Below are 22,649 nucleotides of genomic sequence, written 5' to 3'. Positions count from 1 at the left end.
GGTACCTAAATGCTATTTTAGGTACCTAAATGCTATTTTAGGTACCTAAATGCTATTTTAGGTATATCAAGCACAAGAACCCATTATAGAGAGTGGATTTTTTCATTGTATTTCTGAGACTCCTCTCTTAGAATCATCTCTACCCACATATCGTGTTTTCTTTTCTTCCTACAATTTTAGTACAGAGGAAAATCCCAAGAGAGAAGATTATTTTGGAATCACAAATCTTGTTGAACATCCAGCCCAGCTCAATCCTCCAGGTAATGTATAGATTCCTGAATCAAGTCTCTAGAGCAGCATTACCCACTGGAAATTTATACAGTGAGGAACATGTTCTGTATCTGTGCTGTTCAATACAATAGCCACTACCCATGTGTAATTCTTTTTTTTAATTCAGTTTTTTTCCTGACAATAGTTTGTTGTTTGACCAGTGAACATACATTTTAAGTGCATATTCCTGTGCTTAGAATTTCATGAGACAGCCAAGCATGGTGGCTCATGCCTCTAATCCAAACACTTTCGGAGGCCAAGGCAGGAGGATTGCTTGAGGCCAAGAATTCAAGACCAGTCTGGGCAACACAGTGAGACCCATCTCAAGGAAAAAAAATTTGGCTGGGTATGGTGGCTCATGCCTGTAATCACTGCACTTTGGGAGGCTGAGGTGGGCAGATTGCTTGAGCTCAGGAGTTTGAGATCTAGGCAACATGGCAAAACCCCATCTCTACAAAAAATAAATCAGCCGGGCGTGGTGGTGTGCATCTGTAGTCCCAGCCTCTTGGGAGGCTGAGGTGTGGAGGATGGCTTGAGCCTGGGAGGTGGAAGTTGCAGTGAGCTGAGATGGTGCTGCTGCACTCCAGCCTGGATGATACTGCCAGACCTTGTCTCAAAAAAAAAAAAAAAGAAAGAAAGAAAAAAAAACCCCAAAATTTCATGAAGCTTTACATTTACAGTTCCCTGGTTGTTCCTAGGAAACAGCCCTCAGCTTGCTCCTTTTATAGAACCACATGTTGTTGTGGCATCCACAGCTAAATGCAAATGCAAGAGCCAAACTCTTGGGTTGGCGTGTTATTAGATGCGATATGCTCCACTACCCACTGTGAGGGATGCTAACTCCAAAGGGCTTTTTGTTAGTTTCCCAAAGTTGAAACTGGGAAACAAAGTTGCTTCTATTTTTTTTTTTTTTTTTTTTTTTGAGGAGTTTCGCTCTTGTGGTCCAGGCTGCAGTGCAACGGCATGATCTCAGCTCACCACAACCTCTGCCTCCTGGGTTCAAGCAATTCTCCTGCCTCAGCCTCCTGAGTAGCTGGGATTACAGGCATGTGCCACCACGCCCAGCTAATTTTGTATTTTTAGTAGAGACAGGCTTTCACCATGTTTGGTCAGGCTGGTCTTGAACTCCTGACCTCAGGTGATCTGCCAGCCTTGGCCTCCCAAAGTGCTGGGATTATAGGTGTGAGCCACCGCGCCCGGCCTTTTTTTTTTTTGAGTTGGAGTTTCGCTTTTGTCACCCAGGCTGGAGTGCAATGGCACTATCTCCGTTCACTGCAACTTTCACCCCCCTGGGTTGAAGCGATTCTCCTGCCTTAGCCTCCGGAGTAGCTGGGATTATAGGTGCCTGCCACCACACCTGGCTAGTTTTTGAACTTTTAGTAGAGACAGGGTTTTGCCATGTTGGTCATGCTTGTCCTGAACTCCTGACCTCAAGTGATCTGCCCACCTAGGCTTCCCAAAGTGCTGGGTTTACCGGCGTGAGCCACCGCAGCTGGCCCTAATTTTGTTTTCTACATTTGCCAGGTATCATTGAATGAGGGGGTTTAACAGCTTAAAGGAAAACAACTAAGAACACTACTTAAGAAAGATAAGAGGCCAGGCGAGGTGGCTCACGCCTACAATCCCAGCACTTTGGGAGGCCGAGGCGGGCAGATCACGAGGTCAAGAAATCAACACCATCCTGGCTAACAAGGTGAAACCCCGTCTCTACTAAAAATACAAAAATTAGCCAGACGTGGTGGCGGGCGCCTGTAGTCCCAGCTACTCAGGAGGCTGAGGCAGGAGAATGGCGTGAACCCAGGAGGCAGAGCTTGCAGTGAGCTGAGATTGCGCCACTGCACTCCAGCCTGGGCAGCAGAGTGAGACTCCGTCTCAACAAAAGGAAAGATAAGAATGTTTTTTAAAAACATAGCCATATTGCCGGGCACCAGGCCTGAACTGATTTTAATCTTACTGATCCCTTATTAACGAGTTTTCTTCATTTTCTATTTAAAGTTTATACACACACACACACACACACACACACATGTTTTTTGAAATGGAGTCTCGCTGTGTTGCCAGGCTAGAGTGCAGTGGCAAGTGGCACAATCTCGGCTCACTGCAACCTCCACCTCCCGGATTCAAGTGATTCTCCTGCCTCAGCCTCCCGAGTAGCTGGGACTACAGGTGCGTGCCACCACGCCCAGCTAATTTTTGTATTTTTAGTGGAGTCAGGGTTTCACCATGTTGGCCAGGCTGGTCTCTATCTCTTGACCTCGTTTGTGATCTGCCCACCCATGCCTCCCAAAGTGCTGGGATTACAGGTGTGATCCACCGCACCTGGCCTCAATATATTTTTTACATAAAATGTTTATAATAGAGTTGGGTCTCACTTGGTTGTCCAGGCTGGTCTCGAACTCTTGGGCTCACGCCATCCTCCCACCTTGGCCTATCAAAGTGCTAGAATTACAGGCATAAGCCACTGCGTCCAGCCTAAAGTTTCTTTTAATGATATTGATATTTACCTAGGTTTCTTTAATATTTTTATTGCTGTCCGGGCCTGGTGGCTCATGCCTGGCCCAACATGGTGAAACCCCATCTCTACTAAAAATACAAACATTAGCCAGGCATGGTGGCGTGTGCCTGTAATCCTAGCTACTCGGGAGGCTGAGGCAGGAGAATTACTTGAACCCAGGAGGCAGAGGCTGCAGTGAGCTGAGATCGTGCCATTGCACTCCAACCTGGGTGACAGAGTGAGAGAGAAAAATATATATATATATATGTATTCTTACTGCTTTGGTATACTAATATCTCTGCCTGACAGTTGACAATGACACACCAGTTACTCTGGGAGTATATCTTACCAAGAAGGAACAGAAAAAACTTCGGAGACAAACAAGGAGGGAAGCACAGAAGGAACTACAAGAAAAAGTCAGGCTGGGCCTGATGCCTCCTCCAGAACCCAAAGGTGCATTTCTCAGTGGCCTCTTCTGTTAAAAAGAGTGGCAAGTTTATGTCTTTAATCCTGGAGGAACTTTAACATCTCTGTGTTTGAGTGATTTCTGTTTCTAAGAATTATTCTTGGGGTCCTTTTTCTCCCAGTTTTCTACCATCTTTTCATATTAAGATAGGTCAACACATTCATTATAGAGGCCATTTATGACTTATTTTTAAGCATACTGATCATACAACACTCTGGTTTTCCTGGAAGAATACAGGTCTTGAAATTCATGGAGATAGTAGTTGCAGTATTTGCGTAGACTTTTTATGTACATAATTCTTAATGTTTTAATTTTTACAATGAAAGTACAGGATAAAAAACTTGACCCTGTAGTTACATTCTCGTTCAGCAGTATTTTGACTGAGCACTATTATTTATAAGCTCTTTCACTAGATGCTGTGATCAGTGTGAAAAATATGAAAGAAATTAAGTTCCACATCCTTCATAAATTTTCAGATAATGTAAATGCATACCAATCTTCAACTTAATTGTGTGAACTTCTGCAAATGCTGAAGTGATTGGATGGGATTTTCAAGATAGGAGTTATTGGAGGAAGTGAGTTTAGAGCAGAGATTTGAAATAGGTAAATAATATGAATTGGTATGGAAGAAATAACAAGTTACTCCAGCTGGAGAAGTGACTTCAAAGACTGATTGTTGTCCTCTCTTCACTGCAGTGAGAATTTCTAATTTGATGCGAGTATTAGGAACAGAAGCTGTTCAAGACCCCACGAAGGTAGAAGCCCACGTCAGAGCCCAGATGGCAAAAAGACAGAAGTAAGTGCCATGGGATTGGGTGGAAACCTCGGGCAAGTACCTTTCCCAAACTCTTCTGGGGGGTCCATATTTGGAGGGAGGGGAGAGTTCTCCGTTGCTCTCTCTTTCCCTCAGCCCTGCCTCTGATCTTCAATGCCTTTCTCACTTGTGGATGTCCTTCCTGTCACGACAGAGCGCATGAAGAGGCCAACGCTGCCCGAAAACTCACAGCAGAACAGAGAAAGGTCAAGAAAATTAAAAAGCTTAAAGAAGACATTTCACAGGGGGTACACATATCTGTATATAGGTAGGTGTCCATACTGGGCCAAACTTCCCCTTAGAATTACTAAAACATTTTCCAAGTGCTTGAGGCAGAATCATTGTGGCCTAAAAGCATACCTAACACCAGTTCCTAATCTCTTTTAATGACCCTAGTGTGGATCAAGAGCTAGTAAATCTTGTAAAATAGCGAGAGTTAATGACTTATGTTTATGGTTACCCAGTTCTTCCCTCTCAAATCTTCTTTTTTTTTTTTTACCAGAATATTAGTTCTGAACAAGTCAATATACTTGTTCAGGCCAAGATGTGAACTAAAGATTGTATGTCCTTTGAGAACTATAAAATATCATCCTATTTCTTTTTTTTTTCATCTTTTTTTTTTTAAATGGTCTGAGTTTGCTTCCAACATCCATGGAAGCATTACAAATTTTCTTTCCTCCGTAGTCATATCCTTACCCTGATGTATTGCTGTGTTTCATCCTCACTCCAAAATGCATTTTATATGTTGTAAATATTTTTCTACCTTTGTGTTGATTTAATGTTTTTATTCTTTTATGTTGAGTACATGTGTATCTTCTATTTTTAAAATGTGCTTATTTCTATTAACTAGTTCTTTATTATAAAAGTGGTACATTATCACAAAAATAGTGAATGCTTATTAAGATTTAAAAAATTTTCTGACAACACAGAAGAATACTTACTCAAAATGTCTCCTTTCTATTCTCTGATCCCTTAGAACCACTCTCTTTAGGTAATTGCTATTAACAGTTTTTCACATATCCTCCTCGAAAATTTTCATGCCTATATAGTGATCCTATATATATATTTTATTTATTTATTTATTTATTTAGAGACGGAGTTTCAGTCTTGTTGCCCAGGCAGGAGTGCAATGGCGTGATCTCAGCGCACTGCAACCTCTGCCTCCCAAGTTCAAGCAATTCTCCTGCCTCAGCCTCCTGAGTAGCTAGGATTACAGGCACGCACCCCCACGTCCGGCTAATTTTTGTATTTTTAGTAGAGATGGGGTTTCACCATGTTGGCCAGGCTGGTCTTAAACTCCTGACCTCGTGATCTGCCCACTTTGGCCTCCCAAAGTGCTGGGATTACAGGCATGAGCCACTGCACCCAGCCAAGTAATCCTATATTATAAGAGTCTAAGGGTCTAGAGGACAAAAAGTCTGTAGGTCTTTACATTGTCAAGAACAATGAGATTGTAAGTATTTTTGGATGATAGTAAATACCTCTCCCTGACTCTTAGAGTAAACTTTGGTTAGTAATGTAATGGTTAATGTAAAGTGCTAGACTTTGAAGAAATGTAAGAGTGTGGAAATATTTCTAGACTCATCAACTCTACCTTTTAAGCATTCATCTATTTGTTTACTCCAGAGGTCTTTGTTTATAGAGAGGAAACCATTTTGGATTCATCTTTTTACTTGCCACTCCATTCAGGCAGCTGCTGATGCTAAAATGGAAGACATAACTAAACTTTCCCTTCTCCAGAGTTCGAAATTTGAGCAACCCAGCCAAGAAGTTCAAGATTGAAGCCAATGCTGGGCAACTGTACCTGACAGGGGTGGTGGTACTGCACAAGGATGTCAACGTGGTAGTAGTGGAAGGGGGTGAGTCTGAAAAACTTGAGGGAGACTGTCCCCAGACAACCCTAGGCTTAGAGTGATTAGCATTGTGGGGAGAAAGGAGAAAAAGATCGTATTTTAGTGCCATACCTGATATAATATGCTAGGTCTCTGCTTCTGTGTTTTTTGGAGTAGAAGGCCCTAAGATGTGGTTCCTGAGATTGCTTCAACTACCACATTAATGTCTGAGCTCAGAGGTTCTTTCTACCCTATCATCTTCCACAGTTCTGGCAAAATTATTCTTCTCTGTTTCCAGGCCCCAAGGCCCAGAAGAAATTTAAGCGTCTTATGCTGCATCGGATAAAGTGGGATGAACAGACATCTAACACAAAGGGAGATGGTGAATGGGGGTTAGAGGGGATTAAGGGGGAGAGCTGTGGGAGGTGGGGATGGTGCATCTGTCCGTTCATCTTATTTCCTCCCTGTGACACTCTTGATAACACTAGATAGTGTTCAGGAATTTTAGAAAGACCCGTTTAGACTTTGAGCCTCCTAGACATTCATACAATATTTACTACATGATTACATGCATGAATGGTAAAGTTATTTTTTTGCCTATCATTTAAGGCTTTTCTACCAGCTGGTTTCTGTGTCTGTCCTGGATCTGAGTACCGGTTACATGAATTTATTCAGTATTTGAAAATTCAGCAAGCAGCTAGGCATGGTGGCTCATGCCTGTAATCCTAGCATTTTGGGAGGCTGAGGCAGGCAGATTGCCTGAGGCCAGGAGTTTGAGACCAGCCTGGGCAAACAACGTGGTGAAACCCCATATCTACAAAAAGTACAAAAATTAGCTGGATGTGGTGGCACACACCTGTATTCCCAGCTACTCAGGAAGCTGAGGTGGGAGGATCACTTGAGCTTGGGGAGATCGAGGCTGCAGTAAGCTGTGATCGTGCCACTGCAATCCAGCCTGGGTGACAGAATGAGACCCTGTCTCAAAAAAAAGAAAAAGCAAATCTAGTAAGCTATACATTCATGTGTACAGTGTCTATATTATATTATTATTTGATTTTTTTTTTTAAGGATTGAAGCCAAAAAGATCTTCAGGTCAAAAAAGCTCTGCTTTGATCAAACTATTTCTTTTGTCTGACATATATATATACACACACACACATACACATACATACACACACACGCACATACATACACACATGTACACACACACACACATACATGTACATGTACATACTCACACATATGCTCTTCAACTTAATGATGGGGTTAGTTCCAATAAACCTAAGATAAGTTGAAAATATTGTTAAGTCAAAAATGCATTTAAGGCCAGGCACGGTGGCTCACACTTATAATCTGAGCACTTTGGGAGGCCGAGGCAAGCAGATCATTTGAGGTCAGGAGTTCGTAAGCAGCCTGGCCAACATGGTGAAACCCCGTCTCTACTGAAAACACAAAAATTTGGGGCGTGGTGGTGGACCTCTGTAATCCCAGCTACTCGGGAGGCTGAGGCAGGAGAATCGCTTGAACCTGGCAGGCGGAGGTTGCAGTAAGCTGTGATCGCACCACTGCACTGCAGCCTAAGCGACAGAGCAAGACTCCATCTCAAAAAAAAAAAAATGCATTTAATACATCTGAACTACAGGACATCATAACAGCCTAGCCTTCCTTATACTTTCTCAGAATACTTAGATTAGCCTACAGTTGGGCAAAATCATCTAACACAAAGCCTATTTTTATCTCATGTAAGAGTATTTTACTGCATATTGCTAGCCCAGGAAAATCTCAAAATTTTAAATTTGAAGTACATTTTCTACTAAATATTTATCACTTTCACACTATACTCAAGGCAAAAAATTGTAAGTCAAGGACTGTCTATATTTGAAGGCCAGACATTCTTCTGGCCATCATACTCCCATTAGTGTTCATTCTTCTCATCTTTGAACACCTGGATTAGCATTTAAAATCTGCAGAGAGGCCTGGTGTGATGGCTCATGCCTGTAATCCCAGCACTTTGGGAGGCCGAGGCGGGTGGATCACCTGAGGTCAGGAGTTTGAGACCAGCCTGACATGGTGAAACCCCATCTCTACTAAAAAATACAAAAATGAGCTGGGCATGGCAGCGTGCGCCTGTAATCCCAGCTACTCGGGAGGCCTAGGCAGGAGAATCACTTGAACCCAGGAAGTGGTTGCAGTGAGCCGAGATCATACCACTTCACTCCAGCCTGAGTGACAGAGCAAGACTCCATCTCAAAAAAATAAAAATATAAATAAAATCTGCAGAGAGTTCATCTTAAGATACCTGAGAATAAAAAATATTTTGTTTTACACGTGCATTTTTTTTTTTTTTTTTTTTTTTTTTGAGATGGAGTCTTTGCTCTTTTGCCCAGGCTGGAGTGCAGTGGCACCATCTCGGCTCACTGCAGCCTCCGCCTCCCAGGTTCAAGTGATTCTCCTGCCTCGGCCTCCTGAGAAGCTCGGATTACAGGCACCTGCCACCACACCTGGCTAATTTTTATATTTTTAGTAGAGATGAGGTTTCGCCATGTTGGCCAGGCTGGTCTCAAACTCTTGACCTCAGGTGATCACCCACCTCAGCCTCCCAAAGCGCTGGGATTACAGGCGTGAGCCACCACGCTGGCCGATAATTTTGATTTGGTATATCTGCCCTCCTCCTCCATTGGGTGAAAGTTTTTTGAGAGTAATATATGATGTTGACATATGAAGCCTGCCTCCCAAAGTGCCTAGGACAAGTTTTTATTCTTGACTGCTTGTCTTTTATTTCCTTATTCCCAGTACCTGGTGGAGCTCTTGATTCATAACAAGTGCTACGTAAATGCTAATTGTATCAATTAATATTACTGCCTACTTGGAGCTTCAAGTCTAATTTGGGGAAAATAAAGAGCAACAGAAAAGAGAACACTTGGTCCAACACATAAAAAGGGTGACAATATTTTAGAGAGTTTGGGTAGACTTGAATATTATTTGTTTAGAACCTGAATCTCAAGTCTAAGTCTGTGACAAGATTTCTCTTCCAGATGATGAGGAGTCTGATGAGGAAGCTGTGAAGAAAACCAACAAATGTGTACTAGTCTGGGAGGTAGGTGATCCTTTGTAAAACATTGTAAAACTTTAGCCAACTCCTGAATATTTATACTATTTGAGTAGAGCAATGGAATGTAAGATGTAATCAGTGAATAATGTTTTAAATAATTTATGTTTCTTTTTGGAATCCATTTTTAAATGGTTGGCAGTAAATTCTTCCTGATTATCTGTTTAATTAAATTGGTGAGTATTTAGTATATGCTATCTGGGGAAGTGCGTGGACAGTGCTGCTGGTAGCAGGAATACAAATTCTCTACCGAAAATTATTTATTTCACAGTCATGAAAATGAGACTTGGAAACGGGAATGAATTGTTGTGGGATTTACCTTTGGATATAGTGAAGGAAGTACTAGACTTAAGAATATAAAGTTAGGAGGCTGGGCAGTGCTGCTTATTAGCTGTGCAATCTGGGCAAGACACTTAATGTCAAATTCTGTTGCCTTAGCTATAAAATGTGGATATGATTTGTTCTCTATATTGTCAAGTTTTTGAGAATGAAATTAGATAATTATGTGATAGTGCTTCATAAAATGTGACTGAATCACTCTTCAAGTGGAATATTTTTTATGGTTATCTAGTTCTTTAACCCCTGAAGCCTTCTTAGAGAACCAGTATTAAAACCAGTATTAATGTTTTCATGTTTGCTTTTAGGTATAGTACATGTATATCTTTTTTTGGGGGCGGGGGGGCGGGGGGCGGTATGGAGTTTCGCTCTTGTTGCTCTTGTTGCCCAGGCTGGAGTGCGATGGCATGATCTCGGCTCACCGCAACCTCTACCTCCCTGGTTCAAACGATTCTCCTGCCTCAGCCTCCCAAGTAGCTGGGATTACAGGTGCACGCCACCATGCCCGACTAATTTTTGTATTTATAGTAGAGACAGGGTTTCTCCATGTTGGTCAGGCTGGTCTCAAACTCCCAACCTCAGGTGATCCGCCTGCCTCGGCCTCCCAAAGTGCTGGGATTACAGGCATGAGCCACTGTGCCCAGCCCCTCCATTTCTTTTTTTTTTTTTTTTGAGACAGAGTTTTGCCCTTGTTGCCCAGGCTGGAGTGCAATGGTGCAATCTCAGCTCACCGCAACCACTGCCTCCTGGGTTCAAGTGATTCTCCTGCCTCGGCCTCCCGAGTAGCTGGAATTACAGGCATGAGCCACCACGCCTGGCTAATTTTGTATTTTTAGTAGAGACGGGGTTTCGCCATATTGGTCAAGCTGGTCTCGAACTCCTGACCTGAGGTCCGACTGCCTTGGCCTCCCAAAGTGCTGGGATTACAGGCATGAGTCACCGCGCCCGGCCATATATCTTCTATTTTTAAAATGTGCTTATTTCTAGTATATGTGCTGCTGAAGCGAGCAGTAAAATGTGCTTATTTCTATTAATGAATTCTTTATTATAAAAGTGGTACATTATTACAAAAGTAGTAAATGTTTATTAAGATTAGAAACAAATTCTAATTATACAGAAGAGTACTTACTGAGACCCAGCACAGTGGCTCACGCCTATAATCCCAGCACTTTGGGAGGATGAGGTGGTTGGATCACTTGAGCTCAGGAGTTCAAGACCAGCCTGGGCAATATGGCGAAACCCCGTCTCTATAAAAAATACAAAAATTAGCCTGGCCTGGTGGCGTCTGCCTGTAGTCCCAGCTACTTGAGAGGCTGAGGTGGGAAGATTGCTTCAGCTTTGGAGTTTGAAGCTGCAGTGAGCTGTGACTATGCCACTGCACTCCAGCCTGGGCACCAGAGTGAAACCCTGTCTTAAAAAAAAAAAGAAAAAGTCTCAGGCCAGGTGCGGTGGCTCATGCCTGTACTTCCAACACTTTGGGAGGCTGAGGTGGGCGGATCACGAGGTCAGGAATTCGAGACTAACCTGGCCAACATGGTGAAACCCAGTCTCTACTAAAAATACAAAAATTAGTGGGGCGTGGTGGCCAGTGCCTATAATCCCAGCTACTTGGGAGGCTGAGGCAGGAGAATCACTTGAATCTGGGAAGCGGAGGTTGCAGTGAGCCGAGATCGCACCATTGCACTCCAGCCTGGGTGACAGTGCGAGACTGTGTCTCAAAACAAAAGTCTCTTCCTATTCGCTGATCTCTTCAGACCAGTCTTTATAGGTAATTGCTATTAATAGTTTTTCTTCTGAAGGAGCAATCAAAAAATAAAAATTAAAAAAAAAAAAGGTTTTCATGTATCCTGCCTTATCCCAGATTCTTCAATTTATGCATACAAATTAGATGATAATAACCATAGTATTTGTTCTCTGTTTTATAAGTTCCCACCTGCATATTTGTTATCTTTTTTTAATCAACTTTTTTTTTTTACAGATAGGGTCTTGCTCTATTGCTCAGGCTGGTGTGCAGTGGCGCAGTCATAGCTCGCTACAGCCTTGAACTCCTAGGGACAAGCAATCCTCCAGTCTCAGCTTCTCAAGTATCTGAGACCTCAGGTCCACACCACTGTGCCTGGCAAATTTTTTTTTTTTTTAGAAATGGATCTCACTATGTTGCCTAGGCTTGTCTTGAACTCTTAGCCTTGAGTGATCCTCCCACCTCAGCCTCCCAAAGTGCTGGGATTATAGGCATGAGCTACTGTGCCCAGCCCTACCTTCACATATCTCAGCACCCTCATCTTTCAATTTTCTTCTATTTATCTCTGAAGAGTACTTACTGAAAAAGTCCCGGCTTCTTAGAGAACCAGTATTAATGTTGTAGGAATTTAGTTTTCAGGAATTGTCTCTCATGTTCAGAAATAAGCCAAGTTCTGCTCCAGCCTCCTTATTGGAGTCTACTCCCTGAACGCCTCTTGAGGTATTGCTTTATGACTGCCATTGCTGCTGGTAACTTTGGCAAGAATGCCATTCTGCCCAGTACTGTCTTTTTCTGTTGTAATTCTCTGCTGGTACCTGCTCTTCTTCTGTTCCCTGCCCCTAGTTGTTCTTTGTTGCTGGGCCCCAAAGCCTCCTGCTTGTATAAATAGTTTCTGGGTCCTTTTTGAAGGCTCAAATTTAGTCCTTAAGGCCTGGTAGGAGATAAGTTTATCTCATTCCACCTTCCATAGTTCTTCCTGACTTGCTGTTCCACCCAGGCACCAGAGCAAATAATTCCTCACTTCATTTCAAAAAACTAAAAGCCTTATGCATATGAATTCGTAAAAACTCATAAAAATATCCAAGGAGGCCGGGCGCGGTGGCTCACGCCTATAATCCCAGCACTTTGGGAGGCTGAGGCGGGAGGATCACGAGGTCAGGAGATCGAGACCATCCTGGCTAACACGGTGAAACCCCGTCTCTACTAAAAATACAAAAAATCAGCCGGGCGTGGTAGCGGGCGCCTGTAGTCCCAGCTACTCCAGAGGCTGAGGCAGGAGAATGGCTTGAACCCGGGAGGCGGAGCTTGCAGTGAGCCGAGATCGTGCCACTGCACTCCAGCCTGGGCGACAGAGCGAGACTCTGTCTCAGAAAAACACAAATATCCAAGGAAATGGAGGTCACAATTTTTTTTTAACCACAAAATAACGTTCAGCTGGGCACATGTCTCACAAATGTTACTAGGTCTTCTTATAAAAGAATATTATCTGATTTAAATAAGAAATTGAAGTGTTTTTATTATATATCTCTTTTCTAGGGTACAGCCAAAGACCGGAGCTTTGGAGAGATGAAGTTTAAACAGTGTCCTACAGAGAACATGGCTCGTGAGCATTTCAAAAAGCATGGGGCTGAACACTACTGGGACCTTGCGCTGAGTGAATCTGTGTTAGAGTCCACTGATTGAGACTACTGCAAGCCCTTGCCTCTCCCCCCTTGCCTTTGTCTCTTCAGTCCTCTCACTTATTCTATTTCCCAACCCCCTCCCACTTGTTTGTGTGATCTCAGAACTGTGCCAAGCAGACATTGGGACAAAGGGAGAATATCTTGCTCCCCTCCTGAGTCAGCCTGGTGTTGCCCTTTATTCCCCTTATGTGCATATGATTAAAGAGTTATTTTTAAACTTGGTGTGATATTTTTCACACATTCGTAAGTATTAGAGTTTGGGTCTACAGGTGATCTTTTTTCCGGACTTTTAGCAATTGCTGTGGAAAAAAACATTTTTTGTCATTGACATTTATTTATATATATAAATGGATGAATGGATGGATGGATAGATGGATGTGTATTTTTGAAGTCTAGTGGAAATGTTTGATCTCATCCTGGAGCTAGAATGATAAATACTGTTTTCCTGGAGCAGAATGAAGCAGGGAGATGTGTAAAGTGGTAAGGGAGGAAGGAGGGACAAATGAGTATCCATCCCTTAACCAAGAGAATCACCAGGTTAGACAGATTACCTCAGGACTTGGCTAAGTAGTCTTTCCAGGAAGTCAGTTCCTCTAAGGGATGCCTATGTGGGAATGTGTGTTGTGGGTGAAATGGACACAGGGAAAGTCCAAGGAGGATGCTATGGGTCAGTTTGTAAAGTGGAATAGGATTTAAGAATTTAGCCCATTTTGTCTCTTTTACTAGTTTAAAAATCCGCTTCTAATAGAAATTGTGTAGTTTTTTTTTTTTAATTTCTATCTATGAATCCGACTACATGTGGGTGGTTTTATTTCAGCATTTAATGTTTCTGGTTTGATTTTAGGGGTATTTGAAGTCCAAAATTTTTACCATACCTATCCGTCCGTTTCATATTGCCTCTGTTGGGAATGGATCAAACAAGTCAATAGAGCTCCCATACCTTCTTGCTAGGTGGAGCATGCTATGAATTGGTATTGGAGAATGGATGTTTGACAAAAAGTTAAAACATTCTGTGTTATAAAATTAACCCCCTTTAAAAAAAAAATCTGTATTTCAGGTCCTGGTCAGAGTTCCAACTTTAAGGTAGTATTAGGGAGCACTACCATCAAGGAGGTGGGAAGAGATAGGGGACCACACAGGGCTTTGAGGCAAAACTAGTGCAACTTCTCTCCTTCTTAATTTTAATTTTTTTGTTTGTTTGTTTGTTTTTAGACCGAGTCTCGCTCTGTCGCCAGGCTGGAGTGCAGTGGTGTGATCTCGGCTCACTGCAACCTCCACCTCCCAGGTTCCAGCAATTCTCCTGCCTCAGCCACCTGAGTAGCTGGGACTACAGGCGCACGCCACTACACTCGGCTAATTTTTGTATTTTTTAGTAGAAACGGGGTTTTACCATATTGGCCAGGCTGGTCTCAATCTCCTGACCTCGTGATCTGCCCACCTCGGCCTCCCAGAGTACTGGGATTACAGCTGTGAGCCACCGCGCCTGGCCTGATTTTAATTTTTTTAAGCTCCAGCTCAAAGGATTCTCCTTTTTTAGAGATAAGCAAGCTGAGCTTGGTGGCTACCGCCTGTAATCCCAGCATTTTGGGAGGTCGAGGCAGGCAGATCATCTGAGGTCAGGAATTCGAGACCAGCCTGCCCAACATGGCGAAACCCCATCTCTACTAAAAATACAAAAAATTAGCTGGGTGTGGTGGTGGGCACCTGTAATCCCAGCTACTTAGGAGGCTGTGGCAGGAGAATTGCTTGAACCCAGAAGGCGGAGGTTGCAGTGAGTCAAGATCGTGTCACTGCACTCCAGCCTGGGCGACGAGAGCAAAACTCCTTCTCAAAAAAAAAAAGGCCAGGAGTGGTGGCTCACGCCTCTAATCCCAGCACTTTGGGAGGCCGAGGCGGGTGGATCACGAGGTCAAGAGATTGAGACCATCCTGGCCAATATAGTGAAACCCTGTCTCTACTAAAAATACAAAAATTAGCTGGCATTGTGGCACGTGCCTGTAGTCCTAGCTACTTAGGAGGCTGAGGCAGGAGAATCACTTGAACCTGGGAAGCGGAGGTTGCAGTGAGCCGAGATCGCGCCACTGCACTCCAGCCTGACGACAGAGCCAGTCTCCGTCTCAAAAAAAAAAAGCCAAAAAAAGAGATAAGCATGGCTGGGCGCAGTGGCTCACGCCTATAATCCCAGAACTTTGGGAGGCTGAGGTCGGTGGATCACCTGAGATCTGGAGTTTGAGACCAGCCTGACCAACATGGAGAAACCCCATCTCTACTAAAAATACAAAACTAGCCGAGCGTGGTGGTGCATGCCTGTAATCCCAGCTACTCGGGAGGCTGAGGCAGGAGAATTGCTTGAACCCAGGAGGCAGAGGTTGCCCTGAGCCACGATCGCACCACTGCACTCCAGCCTGGGCAACAAGAGCAAAACTCCATCTCAAAAAAAAAGAGAAAAGCAAACTAACCCAGATGAGTGAGGTTCATCATCTGAAGGATGGTACAGGATGAAATCTTTGAAATAACTCTAGCTTACCAGGACATAGCAATGAAGATTTTGAGTGCTTACTAGTAATTATATCTATGAAACTTGGGAGCTAGAGAATTGAACTAGCTATTTTAGTATTTCTTGATTTAAGCAAATGCAGGGGAAAAATTCATTGTCATAAAAATGAGTGTTTTTATTCTGTTAAAGGATTTGTTACAAGTATATGTGTAAATAATTTATACACTACTTCAAAAATGAATTGATTGCATAAGATCTAAAAGAAATATTTATATTACAATATGCTATAGTTTATTGTAATGTACCCATAATGAGACTCAAACTTGTCTTGAGTATATCACTCGTCTCTCTGTACCTCCAGGTGTTAATTGTTGTTAAATTTTCTCAAGCATTACCTCCTTATTTCTCCTTACAAACTTATAAGACATATGCATTTTAGAGGTGAGGAATCTGAGGCTTAGAGTAAATAATTTGCCCAAGTTTATGACTTAGTAAGTTGTAGAGCTTGATTTGAACCCAGATTTGTTTGAGTACAGACCAAACTGAGCCACTAAGTGTATATTGCCTCATTTGTACAATAAAGAGGTAGGGACAGATATGTTCTTTCAAATGAATGTTATTCTCAGGATAGTTCTTACCTGGGGATGCTGTTATCACTTAAAATACTTTGTGAGCCGGGCGCGGTGGCTCATGCCTGTAATCTCAGCACTTTGGGAGGCCAAGGCGGGCGGATCACGAGGTCAGAAGTTCAAGACCAGCCTGACCAACATGGTGAAACCCCGTCTCTACTAAAAATGCAAAAATTAGCTGGGCATGGAGGCGCGCGCCTGTAATCCCAGCTACTCGGGAGGCTGGGGCAGGAGAATCACTTGAACCCAGGAGGCGGAGGTTGCAGTAAGCGAGATCGCGCCACTGCACTGCAGCCTGGGCGACAGGGCAAGACTCCGTCTCAAAAAAAAACAAACAAACAAAAACTTCGTGAATTTTGGTAATTTCATCTATTTCCAGTCCTTTTTGAATACCTTTAGTTAACGGCAGTTATTAGTTTTGGAAGAGTCATTTTTTTCATTTTTTATTTTCATTGGAAAGAGTTTTAGAAACCCTTTGGCTGGAATTAATAAATGATTATAGTAAGGTTGCGGGATATAAGGTTACAATACAAAAATCAGTTGCTCTCCTGTATATGAGTAATGAACAAGTAGAATTTGAAATTAAAAGCAATTCCATTTACATTAGCACCAAAAGGAAGTGGAATACTTAGGGATAAATCCAAATATGTGTAAGATCTATATGAAGAAAACTACAAAACTCTAATAAAAAAAAACTAAATAAATGCAATGGTATGTCACATTCATGGTAGGAAGACAGTATTGTAAAGATGTCAGTTCTGGTTGGGTGTGGTGGCTCATGCCTGTAATCTCAGCACCTTGGGAGACCGAGGCTGGAAGATCATTGAGACCAGCCTGGACAACATAGGGAGATCCCATCTCTGCAACTTTTTTTATTTTTATTTTTTTTTTGAGACAAGGTCTTGCTTTGTTGCCCAGGTTGGAGTGGTGTGGCATGATCTCAGCTCACTGCTGCCTTGACGTCCCAGGCTCAAGCAATCCTCCCACCTCTCAGCCTCCCGAGTAGCTGAGTCTACAGGCACATGCCACCACACCTGGCTAGTTTTTAAATTTTTTTGTAGAGACGAGGTATCGCTTTGTTGCCCAGGCTGGTCTCCAACTCCAGAGCTCAAGTCACCTTCTTGCCTTGGCTTCCCAAAGTGCTGGGATTACAGCGATGAGTCACTGCACCCGGTCTACAAAAAATTTAAAAATAAAATTAGCCGGGCATGGTGGCATGTGCATGTGGTTCCAGCTACCTGGGCTGGGAGGATCACTTGGGCCTGGGAAGTACCATTGCACTCCAGCCTGGGTGACAGAGTGAGACCCTGTCTCAAGGGAAAAAAAAAAAAATCCAATAGAGTTGAAGGACTGACATTACCCAACTTTGAGAATTACTGTAAAGCTACAGTAATGAAGGTGTTGTTGTTGTTGTTGTTGTTGTTGTTTTGAGATGGAGTCTCGCTCTATTGCCCAGGCTGAAGTGCAGTGGTGCAATCTCGGCTCACTGCAACCTCCATCTCCCGGGCTCAAGCAGTTCTCCTACCTCAGCCTCCCGAGTAGCTGGGATTACAGGCGCCTGCCACCATGCCCAGCTAAGTTTTGCATATTTTTAGTAGAGACAGGGTTTCACCACACTGGCCAGGCTGGTCTTGAACTCCTGACCTGAGGTGATCCACCCGCCTCGGCCTCCCAAAGTACTGGGATTACAGGTGTCAGCCACCGTGGCTGGCTTTTTTTTTTTTTTTTTGAGACGGAGTTTCACTCTTGTTGCCCAGGCTCGAGTGCAATGGTGCAATCTTAGCTCACTGCAAACTCCGCCTCCCGGGTTCAAGTGATTCTCCTGCCTCAGCCTCCCAAGTAGCTGAGATTACAGGCATGTGCCACCATGCCCAGCTAATTTTGTATTTTTAGTAGAGATGAGGTTTCACCATGTTGGTCATGCTGGTCTTGAACTCCCGACCTCAGGTGATCCACCAGCCTCGGCCTCCAAAGTGCTGGGATTACAGGAGTGAGCCACCATGCCCAGCTGGTAGTATAGTATTGGTGAAAGAATAGATCAGTGGAACAGAGTAGAGAGCACAGAGATAGACTCACATAGTCAACTGCTCTTTGACAAAGGAGCAAAAGCAATATAAAGGAGAGATAATCTTTTTTAAAAATTGGTGTTGGAACAACTGGATGTTCACATGCAAAAAAGTGAATCCAGACACAAATTAACTCAAAATAGGTAACAGACCTAAATGTAAAATGCAAACCTGTAAAGCACCTAGTAGATAACAGAAAATGTAGCTGACTTGGGGTTGGCCTTGACTTTTTTTTTTTTTTTTTTTTTTTGAGATGGAGTCTCACTCTGTCACCCCCGCTGGAGTGCAATGGTGTGGTCTCTGCTCACTGCAACCTCTGCCTCCCAGGTTCAAGCGATTCTCCGGCCTCAGCCTCTTGAGTAGCTGGGACTACCGGTGTGTGTCACCACACCCAGCTAATTGTATATTTAGTAGGAATGGGGTTTCACTTAGTTGTCCTGGCTGGTCTCGAACTCCTGACCTCCTGATCCGCCTGCCTTGGCCTCCCAAAGTGCTGGGATTACAGGCGTGAGCCACCGTGCCCAGCCAGCCTTGTCTTTTTAGAAACAACACCAAAGGCATGATCTATGAAAGAAAAAATTATAAACTGGACTTAATTAAAATGAAAACTTCTGCTGTGCAAAAGACACTGTCAAGAAAATGAAAAGAAGGGCTGGGTGTGGTGGCTCATGCCTGTATTCCCACACTTTGGGATGCTGAGGCAGGCGGATCACTTGAAGTCAGGAGTTCAAGACCAGCCTGGCCCATATGGTGAAACCCCGTCTCTACCAAAAATACAAAAAATTAGCCGAGCATCATAGTGGGCGCTTGTAATCCCAGCTACTCAGGAGACTGAGGCATGAGAATTGCTCGAACCCAGGAGGCGGAGGTTGCAGTGAGCCGAGATCACGCTACTGCACTTCAGCCTGGGCGACAGGGCAAGACTCCATCACCAGAAAAAAAAAAAAAGGCCTCATACTGGAAGAAAATATTTGCAAAAGATGTATCTGATAAAGGACTTATCCAAAATATACGAAGAACTCCTAAAACTCAACACTAAGAAAATGAACAACTCAATTAAAAAGTGGGGCTGGCGCGGTGGCTCACACCTGTAATCCCAGCACTTTGGGCGGTCAAGGTGGGCGGATCATGTGAGGTCAGGAGTTCCAGACCAGCCTGGCCAACATGGCGAAACCCTGTCCCTACTAAAAATACAAAAATTAGCCGGGCATGGTGCCATATGTCTGTAATCCCAGCTACCTGACATGCTGAGGCAGGAGAATTGTTTGAACCCAGGAGGCTGAGGTTGCAGTGACCTGAGATCCTGCCACTGCACTCCAGCCTGGTCAACAGACAGACTCCGTTTAAAAAAAAAAAAGGGCCCAGCACGGTGGCTGACGCCTGTAATCCCAGCACTTTGGGAGGCCAAGGCAGGCAGATCACTAAGTCAGATCGAGACCATCCTGGCTAATGGTGAAACCCCATCTCTACTAAAAATACAAAAAATTAGCTGGGTGTGGTGGCAGGCGCCTGTAATCCCAGCTACTCGGGAGGCTGAGGCAGGGGAATGGCGTGAACCCAGGAGGCGGAGCTTGCAATGAGCCGAGATGGCGCCACTGCACTCCAGCCTGGGCGACAGAGTGAGACTCCGTTTCAAAAAAAAAAAAAAGTGGGCCGAAGACCTTAACGGACACATCATCAAAAAAAGATACAGAGATGGCAAATAAACATATGAAAAGATGCTCCACATCAGGCCGGGCACAGTGGCTCACACCTGCAATCCCAGCACTTTGGGAAGCCAAGGTGAGCACATTACCTGAGGTCGGGTGTTCAAGACCAGCCTGACCAACATGGAGAAATCCTGTCGCTACTAAAAATACAAAATTAGCCAGGCATGGTGGCGCATGCCTGTGATCCCAGCTACTTGGGAGGCTGAGGCAGGAAAATCGCTTGAACCTGGGAGGCGGAGGTTGCAGTGAGCCAAGATCATGCCATTGCACTCCAGCCTGGGCAACAAGAGCAAAACTCCTTCTCAAAAATTAAAAAAGTCCATGCACAGTGGCTCATGCCTGTAATCCCCACACTTTGGGAGGCTGAGGCGGGTGGATCACCTGAGATTGGAAGTTCAAAACCAGCCTGACCAACATGGAGAAACCCCATCTCTGCTAAAAATACAAAATTAGCTGGGCGTGGTGGCACATGCCTGTAATCCCAGCTACTCAGGAGGTTGAGGCAGGAGAATCGCTTGAACCCAGGAGGCAGAGGTTGTGGTCAGCCAAGATCGTTCCATTGCACTCCAGCCTGGGCAACAAGAGCAAAACTCTGTCTCAAAAAAATAAAAAAATGCTCCACATCATATGCCATTAAGGAAATGCAAGTTAAAACAACAATTAGATACTGCTACACACCTATTAGAGTGGCCAAAATCCAAAAGATTAACAACATTAAATGCTGGTGAGGATGTAGAACTGATGGAAATGCAAAATAGTAAATCCACTTTGGTAGGTTGATGATTTTTTCTTTTTTTAAGTAGCTGGGATTACAGGCATTCGCCAACATGCCCAGCTAATTTCGTATTTTTAGTAGAGACGGGGTTTCTCCATGTTGGTTAGGTTGGCCTTGAACTCACGACCTTAGGTGATCTGCCCATCTCGGCTTCCCAAAGTGCTGGGATTACAGGCATGAGCCACTGCGTCCAGCCGATTTCTTTCTTTCTTTCTTTCTTTCTTTTTTTTTTTTTTTGAGAGGGAGTTTCAGTCTTGTTGCCCAGGCAGTAGTGCAATGGCGTGATCTTGGCTCACTGCAACATCTGCCTCCCAGGTTTAAGCAATTCTTCCGCCTCAGCCTCCCAAGTAGCTGGGATTACAGGCGCCTGCCACCATGTCCAGCTAATTTTGCTTTGTTTTATTTCATTTTATGTATGTATGTATGTACTTATTTTGAGACAAAATCTCACTCTGTCACCCAGGGTGGAGTGCAGTGGCGCGACCTCGGCTCACTGCAACCTCCGCTGCCCAGGTTCAAGCAATTCTCCTGCCTCAGCCTCCTGAGTAGCTGGGATTACAGGCATGTGCCACTGCGCCCGGCTAATTTTTTGTAATTTTAGTAGAGAGGGGGTTTCGCCATATTGGTCAGGCTGGTCTTTAATTCCTGACCTTGTGATCCACCCCACTTGGCCTCCCAAAGTGCTGGGATTACAGGTGTGAGCCACCGCACCTGGCCCTGTATTTTTAGTAGAGATGGGGTTTCACCATGTTGGTCAGGCTGGCTGGTTTCTAACTCTTGACCTCGGGCGATCCACCGGCCTCGGCCTCCAAAGTGCTGGGATTACAGGCATGAGCCACCGCGCCCGGCCTTAGGTTGATGATTTCTTACAAAAGTAAACATATTCTTACCATATGATGTAACAGTTGTGCTCCTCCGTGTTTACCCAAGGAGTTGAAAATATATTCACCTCAAAAGCTGTACAGAGATGTTTGTAACAGCTTTATTCATACTTGCAAAAATGTGGAAGCAACCAAGATGTCCTTCAGGTGAATGGATAAATAAAACTGGCACATCTGGACAGTGAAATATTATTCAGCACTAAAATGAAATGAGCTATCAAGCCATGAAAAGACATGGAAGAAACTGAAATGCATTTTTTTTTTTTTTTTTTTTTGAGGTGGAATCTCATTCTGTTGCCCAGGCTGGAGTGCAGTGGCCTGATCTTGGCTCACTGCAACCTCCGCCTCCCAGGTTCAAGTGATTCTCCTGCCTCACCCTCCGGAGTAGCTGGGACTACAGGCGTGCGCCACCATGCACGGCTAATTTTTGTATTTTTAGTAGAGACGGGGGTTTCACTATGTTGGCCAGGCTGGTCTCGAACTCCTGACCTCGTGATCCACCCACCTCGGCCTCCCAAAGTGCTGGGATTACAGGCATGAGCCACCGTGCCCCGCCTGAAATGCATATTATTAAGTGAAAAAAGCCAGTCTGAAAAGGCTACATACTGAATGATTTCACCTATATGACATTCGGGAAAAGGCAAAACTATGAAGACAGTAAAAAGATTAGTAGTCGCCAGGGGAATAAGGGGGAGGGAAGGATGAATAGGTGGAACACAGAGGTTTTTAGAGCAGTGATACTGCTCTGTATGATACTGTAATGGTGGATACATGCACATTTGTCCAAACTCAAGGTATAACACCAAGAGCGAACCCTAATGTAAACTATGGGCTTTGGGTGATAATGTGTCAGTGTAGGTTTGTCAGTTGTAACAGATGTATCGTTCTGGTGCGTGACATTGATAATGGGGGAGGGTATTCATGTGTGGGGGCAGGTGGTATATGGAATTCCTTGTGCTTTCCACACAATTGCCGTGAATCTAAAACTGCTCAAAAATAGTCTATAAAAAAGTGGGTCTTTGGCTAGAGTTACAGAAAAAAAAAAAATGTGGGGTCACGACCAGGCATGGTGGCTTGAGCTTATAATCCCAGCACTTCGGGAGGCTGAAAGCAGGAGGACTGCTTGAGGCTAGGAGTTTGAGACCAGCCTGGGCAACATAGGGAGACTCCCCCTCTCAAAAAAATGTTGTTGTTGTTTTGTTTTGTTTTGTTTTTTTAGCTAGGTGTGGTGGTGCAGGCCTGTAGTCCCAGCTACTTGAGCTGCTGAGGCAGGAGGACCACTTGAGTCTGGGGGATTGAGGCTGCTGTGCGATATGATAGTGCCACTGCACTCTAGCCTTGGCAGGGA

At 44.1% G+C, this 22,649-nt stretch overlaps 1 protein-coding gene across 6 annotated transcripts in view; it reads left to right on the top strand.

Moving 5' to 3' along the window:
• The window catches only part of PRPF3 (pre-mRNA processing factor 3), a 32,210-nt gene extending 19,249 nt beyond the window's left edge, over positions 1-12,961 (top strand). For 2 of the 6 annotated variants that reach the window (NM_001246426.1, XM_054687544.2), the window contains 8 exons: positions 181-260; positions 3,074-3,217; positions 3,927-4,026; positions 4,199-4,312; positions 5,785-5,903; positions 6,175-6,258; positions 8,912-8,973; positions 12,599-12,961. In NM_001246426.1, the coding sequence (NP_001233355.1) occupies positions 181-260; positions 3,074-3,217; positions 3,927-4,026; positions 4,199-4,312; positions 5,785-5,903; positions 6,175-6,258; positions 8,912-8,973; positions 12,599-12,745 (850 nt within the window). In that variant the 3' untranslated portion in view covers positions 12,746-12,961. Of the gene's footprint in view, positions 1-180; positions 261-3,073; positions 3,218-3,926; positions 4,027-4,198; positions 4,313-5,670; positions 5,904-6,174; positions 6,259-8,911; positions 8,974-12,598 lie in introns of those variants that run through there. The other 4 variants (XR_010147640.1, XM_016958870.4, XM_016958852.4 and 1 more) reach the window with 4 other exon arrangements.
• The last annotated feature ends 9,688 nt before the right edge of the window (positions 12,962-22,649 follow it).

Source organism: Pan troglodytes, chromosome 1 (genome assembly GCF_028858775.2).
Source record: "Pan troglodytes isolate AG18354 chromosome 1, NHGRI_mPanTro3-v2.0_pri, whole genome shotgun sequence".
Classification (NCBI taxonomy): Eukaryota; Metazoa; Chordata; class Mammalia; order Primates; family Hominidae; genus Pan; species Pan troglodytes.
This window is presented reverse-complemented; position numbering and strand designations above follow the sequence as displayed.